Source organism: Salmo salar, chromosome ssa12 (genome assembly GCF_905237065.1).
Source record: "Salmo salar chromosome ssa12, Ssal_v3.1, whole genome shotgun sequence".
Classification (NCBI taxonomy): domain Eukaryota; kingdom Metazoa; phylum Chordata; class Actinopteri; order Salmoniformes; family Salmonidae; genus Salmo; species Salmo salar.
In genome coordinates, this window is record NC_059453.1 from 31,867,188 (window position 1) to 31,877,613 (window position 10,426).

General features: G+C 45.4%; 1 protein-coding gene across 1 annotated transcript; it reads right to left on the reverse strand.

The window, feature by feature from the left end:
* Positions 1-4,128: 4,128 nt before the first annotated feature.
* On the reverse strand, positions 4,129-6,295 carry LOC106564927 (immunoglobulin lambda-1 light chain). The gene is made up of 3 exons (XM_045692112.1): positions 6,161-6,295; positions 5,612-5,958; positions 4,129-4,892 (listed from the first exon to the last, which is right to left on the reverse strand). The coding sequence occupies exons 1-3, from the start codon at positions 6,207-6,209 to the stop codon at positions 4,443-4,445; spliced, it is 846 nt and encodes a 281-aa protein (XP_045548068.1). The 5' UTR covers positions 6,210-6,295; the 3' UTR covers positions 4,129-4,442.
* Between the last annotated feature and the right edge of the window lie 4,131 nt (positions 6,296-10,426).

A 10,426-nucleotide genomic window follows, 5' to 3' on the forward strand; every position in this document is an offset into this window, starting at 1 on the left:
TTTCTCCCCTGACCCATCTGTCTATCTCCTCATTTGAATTCCATGCTGTCACAGTTACCAGCCCTTTCAAGCTTAACATCCTTATCATTTATCGCCCTCCAGGTTCCCTTGGAGAGTTCATCAATGAGCTTGACGCCTTGATAAGTTCCTTTCCTGAGGATGGCTCACCTCTCACAGTTCTGGGTGACTTTAACCTCCCCACGTCTACCTTTGACTCATTCCTCTCTGCCTCCTTCTTTCCACTCCTCTCCTCTTTTGACCTCACCCTCTCACCTTCCCCCCCTACTCACAAGGCAGGCAATACGCTTGACCTCATCTTTACTAGATGCTGTTCTTCCACTAATCTCATTGCAACTCCCCTCCAAATCTCCGACCACTACCTTGTATCCTTTTCCGTCTTGCTCTCATCCAACACTTCTCACTCTGCCCCTACTTGGATGGTATTGCGCCGTCCCAACCTTCGCTCTCTCTCTCCCGCTACTCTCTCCTCTTCCATCCTATCATCTCTTCCCTCTGCTCAAACCTTCTCCAACCTATCTCCTGATTCTGCCTCCTCAACCCTCCTCTCCTCCCTTTCTGCATCCTTTGATTTTCTCTGTCCCCTATCCTCCAGGCCGGCTCGGTCCTCCACTCCTGCTCCGTGGCTCGACGACTCACTACGAGCTCACAGAACAAGGCTCCGGGCAGCCGAGCGGAAATGGAGGAAAACTCGCCTCCCCTGCGGACCTGGCATCCTTTCACTCACTCCTCTCTACATTCTCCTCTTCTGTCTCTGCTGCTAAAGCCACTTTCTACCACTCTAAATTCCAAGCATCTGCCTCTAACCCTAGGAAGCTCTTTGCTACCTTCTCCTCCCTCCTGAATCCTCCTCCCCCTCCCCCCCTCCTCCCTCTCTGCGGATGACTTCGTCAACCATTTTGAAAAGAAGGTTGACGATATCCGATCCTCGTTTGCTAAGTCAAACGACACCGCTGGTCCTGCTCACACTGCCCTACCCTGTGCTTTGACCTCTTTCTCCCCTCTCTCTCCAGATGAAATCTCGCGTCTTGTGACGGCCGGCCGCCCAACAACCTGCCCACTTGACCCTATCCCCTCCTCTCTTCTCCAGACCATTTCCGGAGACCTTCTCCCCTTCCTCACCTCGCTCATCAACTCATCCTTGACCGCTGGCTACGTCCCTTCCGTCTTCAAGAGAGCGAGAGTTGCACCCCTTCTGAAAAAAACCTACACTCGATCCCTCCGATGTCAACAACTACAGACCAGTATCCCTTCTTTCTTTTCTCTCCAAAACTCTTGAACGTGCCGTCCTTGGCCAGCTCTCCTGCTATCTCTCTCAGAATGACCTTCTTGATCCTAATCAGTCAGGTTTCAAGACTGGGCATTCAACTGAGACTGCTCTTCTCTGTGTCACGGAGGCTCTCCGCACTGCTAAAGCTAACTCTCTCTCCTCTGCTCTCATCCTTCTAGACCTATCTGCTGCCTTTGATACTGTGAACCATCAGATCCTCCTCTCCACCCTCTCCGAGTTGGGCATCTCCGGCGCGGCCCACGCTTGGATTGCGTCCTACCTGACAGGTCGCTCCTACCAGGTGGCGTGGCGAGAATCTGTCTCCGCACCATGCGCTCTCACCACTGGTGTCCCCCAGGGCTCTGTTCTAGGCCCTCTCCTATTCTCGCTATACACCAAGTCACTTGGCTCTGTCATATCCTCACATGGTCTCTCCTATCATTGCTATGCAGACGACACACAATTAATCTTCTCCTTTCCCCCTTCTGATAACCAGGCGGCGAATCGCATCTCTGCATGTCTGTCAGACATATCAGTGTGGATGACGGATCACCAGCTCAAGCTGAACCTCGGCAAGACGGAGCTGCTCTTCCTCCCGGGGAAGGACTGCCCGTTCCATGATCTCGCCATCACGGTTGACAACTCCCTTGTGTCCTCCTCCCAGAGTGCTAAGAACCTTGGCGTGATCCTGGACAACACCCTGTCGTTCTCCACTAACATCAAGGCGGTGACCCGATCCTGTAGGTTCATGCTCTACAACATTCGCAGAGTACGACCCTGCCTCACACAGGAAGCGGCGCAGGTCCTAATCCAGGCACTTGTCATCTCCCGTCTGGATTACTGCAACTCGCTGTTGGCTGGGCTCCCTGCCTGTGCCATTAAACCCCTACAACTCATCCAGAACGCCGCAGCCCGTCTGGTGTTCAACCTTCCCAAGTTCTCTCACGTCACCCCGCTCCTCTGCTCTCTCCACTGGCTTCCAGTTGAAGCTCGCATCCGCTACAAGACCATGGTGATTGCCTACGGAGCTGTGAAGGGAACGGCACCTCCATACCTTCAGGCTCTGATCAGGCCCTACACCCAAATAAGGGCACTGCGTTCATCCACCACTGGCCTGCTGGCCCCCCTACCTCTGAGGAAGCACAGTTCCCGCTCAGCCCAGTCAAAACTGTTCGCTGCTCTGGCACCCCAATGGTGGAACAAGCTCCCTCACGACGCCAGGACAGCGGAGTCAATCACCACCTTCCGGAGACACCTGAAACCCCACCTCTTTAAGGAATACCTAGGATAGGATAAAGTAATCCTTCTAACCCCCCCCCCTTCAAAGATTTAGATGCACTATTGTAAAGTGGTTGTTCCACTGGATATCATAAGGTGAATGCACCATTTTGTAAGTCGCTCTGGATAAGAGCGTCTGCTAAATTACTTAAATGTAAATGTAAATGTAAATGATAGAACACTAAGCCAATCATGGCGCAACACTCCATATTTTCTCCTGGCTTCGACACCACCACAGAAAACACTGAGCTAGGCTGAAACACCTGCATTTTGGAGATGCTTTACTCGAGAAAGCAGAGACCATGTTTGTACGTGGCTTTATTAACTCAATGATATATATTCTTTTTTTAACATTGTTTGCAAACTGATGTGACACGTATTAATGCCAAAATAACATGCAAAACAAGCAAGCCCACCAAAATATTAATGACAGGTCGCTACTGTCTGTAATATGTTTCCTGACTGTCACCCCACCTTCCTGTAATACGTTTCCTGAATGCCCCCTCCCCCCCACACACATTCCTGCACTACAAATGCTGACCCAGTACATCCTGTCATTGGGTCTTTTGAACCATCTGTGTAAATGGCAACAAAATCCTGATACACAGTATCCAGACATCTATTAAACAAACCAGATGGATCAACACCCTCCCTGTCTTTCTGTAGTCTCTCCAACACTTTTGGATCAACTACTTCCGAACTCTGGTGCGTTTACACCCTTACTTCGGTTCGTTTGGACTGGTGTGAACATTCTCTATCCGCACCCGGGGGCGCAGTCCGGACTAAACACAGGAAAAGAACCAGAGTTGCACAATATTGTGGTTGTTTGAAAGCGAGCATTTGATGAAATATTTAGTTCGTTTGTAACCGTCGATATCTGATTCGAAATAAAGCTCAAAACTAGGCTGTGTGAAAACGCCAAGGCAGGGATCATCAACTAGATTCAACCGCATGCCGAATTTTTTTCTTTAGCAGATGGTCAGGGTACCGGAACATAATTACAAATAATTTGTAGACTGCAACCATATAATATATGTATGACTATATAATATATGACTAAAACATAATTTAAAACCTTGCTTACATTTGTATATGATCACATGTATCTGTTATGCATTGAGGAACCGTGCTCTCGGGGCTCTGTTCAAGCTGTAAAACTGAAGCGTTACAAGAGTCGGCGATTGAAATGTAATTTCCGATTGAACCGATATATGAAGCGTTTACCGTGAATGCAGTGTTTTAACATTGCATTTAAATTTCAATCACGCTGTAAAGTTGGACTTCCGCGATGCGGACTGAATGTACCCCCAAAATGAATTGCCACTCATGCAGTATAAAGCATTCGTTGACGCACACCCCAAAATGTTGGAGAGATGCTGACTAACGGAATAGTAAACTTGTGTAAAACATTCATAAAGATACCCTCACAACTGGATACACGCTAAATATGGTCCCAATAAATTCATGGGTTAACACCAACCCTGAAGAAATGTATGGCAAATGTCTACTTTAAAGCCTTTGCAAAATGGCTTTCATTATTGAAATGTCAAATAGAGGCAACATATCATGAAAGGCTTTATTCAACTCATCACATCAATATGCAGAAATTCCTCAGATTACTTCACAAGCAATACAGCATTCATCATCAGAGGTCCCTATTCAAAAAAGAGACAATGAAAAAACTAAACTTCAATAACTTCTAAAGCAAGTTGCCAATCTATTAAAATATGTGAAGCGCACAAACTGCCGCTCACGGGGGAAATTTGCCCTAGGTACAGTTCTAGGATCAGCTTCTCCTCCCTCAATCCTAATCTTAACCATTAGTGGGGGAAATGCAAAACTAACCCAAGTTCAACGTCTATGGACTAACTTCACCTTACACCGAACATTGCCTGTTGTTAACACTCCTGCTCAGTGGGTTGGTCAGTGCTGAGTGGCTCAGGTGACAAGTGAAGGTCTGTCCAGAGCTCCAGCTTGTGGAGGGCAGACTAAGGAGGCTGCTCAGGGCGTACGTGCCGTCAGGCTGGCGCTGAGACTCGCCCTTCTGGTCCTCAGCACCCGTCAGAGAGCCACTGTCATCAGACCAGGACAAGGAGGCACCGTCAGGGTGGAAGCCCTGCACCAGGCACACCAGGGTGGTCTTGTCCCCAGAGGGAAGGGCTGGGGCCATCAGGACCAGAGAAGGGGGTGATGGAGGGCGGGCTGACAGGGGAGGACACAAAAGATAGACTGCAACAGTGAGATGGATCAAGATTCTCTCATTGAAAACAATAAGAATGGAATTTAACCTAAAGTACACTGTAATTGTTTCAAATTCAGTCAAAATTAAAACAGTTCATTATTTATCTTTGAACATAGATGTAATATCCTAGTGTTAAACTTTGAACTGCCTCAGTAGTCTCTTTATATTTTCCAGAATATCACTTATAATCCTGAAACCAAAAAAATACACGTTTTCCTCTTTCTTGTAAGATTGGTGTACTTGACTTGAAAGGGACTATTCACATTGATCAAGAGCATCTCCGTTAACCAGCTGGCAAATGATCCTCTGTAGTCCCCGCTACCATAAATTAAATAAATGAATGTACAGTGTGATTTTAATGAATATATTACCTCAACAATTAGTGTTCATTATTATTGACAATGTATATTTGGGTTTTATATATGAATCAACACATACTGAAGATTTGAAAATATATTCTAACCATTACATACAGTACAACCTAAGAAAGGTACAAATACAGATTTGTTGATTAAAGAAAGCACATCACATAATTATATTTTACAACGGATTTTACTCACCAATGATGACTGCAGTTCCTTGTCCAAACGTGGCACTAAAGCCCACAGTGATACATCTTCATACAAAAACCTGTGTTGAAGACCGTTCTTCATGCTCTTCATTGTCAAGCCTCCATTCATCAAGATGTAAAAATCCATGAAAAATTCAGCAAAGGACTTAATTATATAGTGAAGTGTTCTCCAATGCAATCCCCTTTTAGACACCATGGCATTCAGTGACCTGTTCATATGTAATTATTTTCCAATCCGAAGCCCTGTTGGGTTTTTGTACGAGCAGTCTATTGAACTGTATCGTTGTGGTACGTCGCCACATTTATTACCAACGCAAGCACAGATATACACTGCCTCATCCTCTGCCGTGATTCCGTTAATGTGCAGATACTCAGTAGAGCCAGATTCAGAATATTTGAACCTGCCTGGAAGCCCAGTTGCTCTATTGGCGTCAGCAAGCAAAAAACGTGGGCCACCTCCGGCCTTCTGTTGGTACCATGAAATCCAGGTCTGAGTGCCAACAACACAGGAGACTTTCACATTATCTCCCAGGTTCACAGAGAGGGACTTTTCCTGGGTCAGTACCAGAGCTTCCATACCTGCAGAAATGTAGAAACATTTTGTTGTGGATAAAATACATCATGATCCTACAATACAAGCCCATTGTGCCTCCTAGTGATTGCAGAGTATATCAATGGATCTGGTATTAATACTTCTGGAAGTAATAATCTCCATATTTACAATATAATCTATAGTCAGGGATTTCACTTTACTGTAGTTAGTCAGTTAAATCAGCCTTACCAGACAGAGTGAGCAGCAGGGCTGTAATAGAAGCAGTAAAAAGGAACATGGTGATCTCTTCTGTTGGAACCAGAGGTGGTATCAGAGAAAGAGATGTCTTCACACACTTCTGTCTTCACTTCAGTGCAGCTCTGACACTCCCAATGCCTCCTATAAAGAGTAGCTTACTGTACTTAAACCGTCAGCCAGCCCCACTCCCCCTTCGAAAACCAGCCACCCATAAACCCACACACTTCCTCTACCATTTGCATAGTCAATGAACAGTTTAGAAATTATATTTTTTTGTAGCTTTTGAGTTCAATAAGAACTCTATGATTTCTCATGATGAAAAAGGGGTATGAACACAAATAACCTTTGATTGAATTGTGATATCATTAAAAGGCCTTGAATGTCTTCTCATGGGTTCAACAGGCCCTAACACAGTGGCATATATGGCCTTAGAGACACAAACCAAAAACGAATGTTTTTGGACAAAATGAATTGCTGGGTCTCAGGAGAATATATCCACTAGGTATGGTATGGCATGGCGTCTTCTTTTCCTCTCAGAAGCATCTTCTGTCTGTCTGGTATCTATTTAAGCAATAAGGCACGAGGGGGTATATATACCAAAATACCACAGCTTTCTTGCTTCAGGTCCTGAGCTACAGACAGTTAGATTTGGGTATGTCATTTTAGGCGAAAATTGAAAAAAAGGGTCCGATCCTTAAGAGGATATATACACCAATATACCACGGCTTTCAGCCAATCAGCATTCAGGGCTCGAACCACCCAGTTTATAATATAACATAATGCATAGAGGTCATAAAACAGGTCGCAGAAAACCTTTGTGTTTTAATTTTCAAAGTGGACTCATGAGTAAGCTGAATCATGATCTGGAGTAGAAAATCACAGACCACTTTTATCATCACCTCCCTGTGTCATATATCTGAATGTTTATGCATCTCAAATGGCCTATTCCCAATATAGTGCACTACTTTTGACCAAGGCTCTGGTCAGAAGTAGTGTACTATAAAGGGTAGAGGGTATCATTTGGGACGCAGATATGTTTGTAAAAGAATGTGGGTGTGTATGTGCACTGACTTGTGGTTTGAGACCACATTTCGGTTCCCCTTCTTCTGTATCACTGTGCAGCTATTTTGAAAAAATATCAGAGTACGATTATCCTGAATACATCTTGTGTTTATTCATTTTTGAAGATGCTGTTTCATAATATGCCTTGAACGTTTCAACGATGCATTTTAAGATGCTGTTCATGATCATGCCTCGAGACCTCCTTCTGTTTTTGGGGTTAGACGATTGAAAAAGAAAAGTCAATTACTACATGAGAAGAAAAGCAAACCGTTATCTTCTTCATAACAAATACAAGGTCAAGAAATGAAGATACTGACTGATAATGTGTTGTTTGAGATGTTCATTACCAGGTATAAAGCTGTGTAACATGGTGGCTGACAGTATTGGAGTTGAAACCACATGTTGACTAAAACAATCACCTGCTCTCATAGAGTACATACATGTCGACTCCTTTAGGAGAGCCAGCAGAGTCCCCATTCCTCCAATGAAAGAGTCGGCCGAACCACCCCTCAGTCTTTGGGGCAAATGAGCTGGCGTCATTGGGAGGTGGGGCGTCAACTTTTGGGGACTGCCTAATGGCAATGGAGGGAGCAATAGCCTGGGACATAGGCTCCACCTCATCGGCCATGGGTGGAATTGTGATGGTCTGGCAGGAGTAATGGAAGGGTCGCATCTCACGCCAAACCTTGTCCCTTGTTGAAATGGGATCTTCATCCTCCATTGTATCGTTAGCTTTGGTTGTGTTGTCCTGGCCATCGACATGGGTGGAGGTCTGTACCTCACCCCAAACCTTACCCTGTGAAATGGGCTCCTCAACATCTGTGGGGACATGGTTGGATGTCTGTGTGTTGTCCATAGGAAAGTAGCTTACTGGCTTTTTCTCCTTCTTCCTCTTCTCTCTCTTCTCCTTATTATCCCCAGGTGTGTGCAAGGGCATGTGAAGGCGAGGGGAGGGTGGCTGGGCTGACAGTAGACTGCTTGCACCTTCCCTCCGCATGTCCTCCTGGATCTGCCTCAAGGCGTTTTCCCAGCAGTACTGAGTACAGTACTTCTGTCTCTTTCACTCATCTGACAGGGCTGTAGCTTGTCCACGCAGGCTCCGCACCCACTGACACTGCTGCTCGTCGACGAGGGGTGTGCCGTTGATCTGTGAGGACACCTGCAGGTCACGGAGGGGAGTAGTATCACCCTCTAGAGTCCTTCACATCTTCGAGTTCGAGTGGTTTTTCATTCCCCCTAGGGAAGGCCTGTATGTTGTCATATAGGGTTGGTTCATTGTCAGGTGGGCTATTGATAAGTTTGTCGTCCAGGGGTTTGGCTTAACCCTCCGTATAGGTCTGTAAGACATCATCGCTGGATGGAGTATTCATCTCCTGAGAGGGATGGTTCAGGTTCTTCTCAGGAGTACTTTGAACCACCGGGAGGACCTGCACATTATCCAAGATGTACACAGCATACTCTGTAATCATCATCATTTTCATCATGAACCAATACTTGGCTGACGATACTTTAACGTGGACGCAGAAGAATGCAATAAACTGCCACAGGATGCAGCCAAGGAGGAAACTTCCTCTAGGTAACATCCTTTAAGGCGGTCTCATATCTAGAGAAGAGAAAACACATGTTTTTTAACAGACTGAGGAGAAAAAGGGAGGCTTCACAGTCACACCATGGCCTATTGAGCAGCTTTAGGATTTGATTGGAGCATCTTTAGGATTATAGAAGATTTCTCCTCCTAATTAGTGACTGTCAACAAACTGAATCGCAGCTCCTCACACCCGCTACCTGTGGTTACCTGGCGACCATCCCCTCTGCGGTCCCGGCATTTGCCGGCTGCCCAGCTGCTTAGTCCAAGCCTGTTCCTGCATTTCCTGGTCCCGCATTTCCACGGTGGCCTCCACTCCATCAGCTGGTCAGTCAATGTAGCGGTCTGAGTTCCACCGTGGATACACAGAAACCTATCATGTCATTCATGGTCATTCTCACTGACTTTAACTTGTTACTCTGCAGAATCAAGTCATTCATAGACACTTTTGCAGAAAACGTGTTATTCTAACAAATAGCATGTGAATTATGGACATTCCAATGGACGCTTAAAATGTTTCATATAGATACTGTACCTGATATTGTAGCATATTTACTGCTGACTGTCTACTATCTATACTGACTGTTTTTATTGTGTTGTGGCCATGTATTTCTGTCCCGTTGTTTTGTGATATCTGTTCTCCTTGTGCTGTAACTGTTCTGTATTGACTTTTGTGTTTGTCATATGTCCCTGTCCTTCTGTCTGTCTTGTCCTGTGATTTCAATGTTGTTTTGTTATTTTATGTATTGCTCTGCACTTCCCAGCTGTCAGTGGCCAGGCTGTCATTGTAAATAAGAATTTGTTCTTAATTAACTCGCCTGAACCATCTAACATGGAGTAGTAAAATACTGAACTTCCTTCCTCTTTAAATACACCATTGGAAAAACCATCCACCAGGTTGGCAAAAAAAATCTAACGTAACGTGTCACGCCCTGATTTGTTTCGCCTGTCCTTGTGTTTGTCTCCTCCCCCCTCCAGGTGTCGCCCACCTTCCCCATTATCCCCTGAGTACTTACACCTGTGTTCTTTGTTTGTCTGTTGCCAGTTTGTCTTGTTTGGTCAAGTCAACCAGTGGTTTGTCTCAGCTCCTGCTTTTTCCCCCCAAGTCGTTATTTTTCCTCGCCCGTCTGGTTTTGACCCTTGCCTGTCCTGACTCGGAGCCCGGCTGCCATCCTGTGCCTTTGTCCCTACTCTGGATTACCGATCTCTGCCTGGGCCTGCCTGCCGTCCTCTACCTTTGCCCCACTACTCTGGATTATTGACCCCTGCCTGCTTTGACCTGTTTGCCTGCCCCTGTTATTGCAATAAACATTGTTACTTCAATACAGTCTGCACCTGGGTCTTATCTGAAATCTGATGGTAATGTGTATTCTAACTTTTTATATATATTTTTACATTAGCTACAGTATTGTAGGGAATAAATGCCCAATAGAAAACACTTCATTCATTTGCTAAACATTAGGAAAACATTCCATGACAGACTGACAAGGTGAATCCAGGTGAAAGCTAAGATCCCTTACTGATGTCACTTGTTAAATCCACTTCAATTAGTGTGGATGAAGGGGAGACAGGTTAAAGAAGGATTTTTAAGCCTTGAGACAATTGAGAGA

Bases quoted from the DNA above. Each gene is read 5' to 3' on its own strand.
- LOC106564927 (XM_045692112.1), bottom strand. From the start codon at position 6,209: ATGTTCCTTTTTACTGCTTCTATTACAGCCCTGCTGCTCACTCTGTCT. The intron at 5,959-6,160 runs GTAAGGCTGATT...ACATTTCTGCAG, and splicing joins CCTGCTGCTCACTCTGTCTG to GTATGGAAGCTCTGGTACTG. The intron at 4,893-5,611 runs GGAAAATAATTA...TGAACTGTTTTA, and splicing joins ACCCAACAGGGCTTCGGATT to ATTTTGACTGAATTTGAAAC.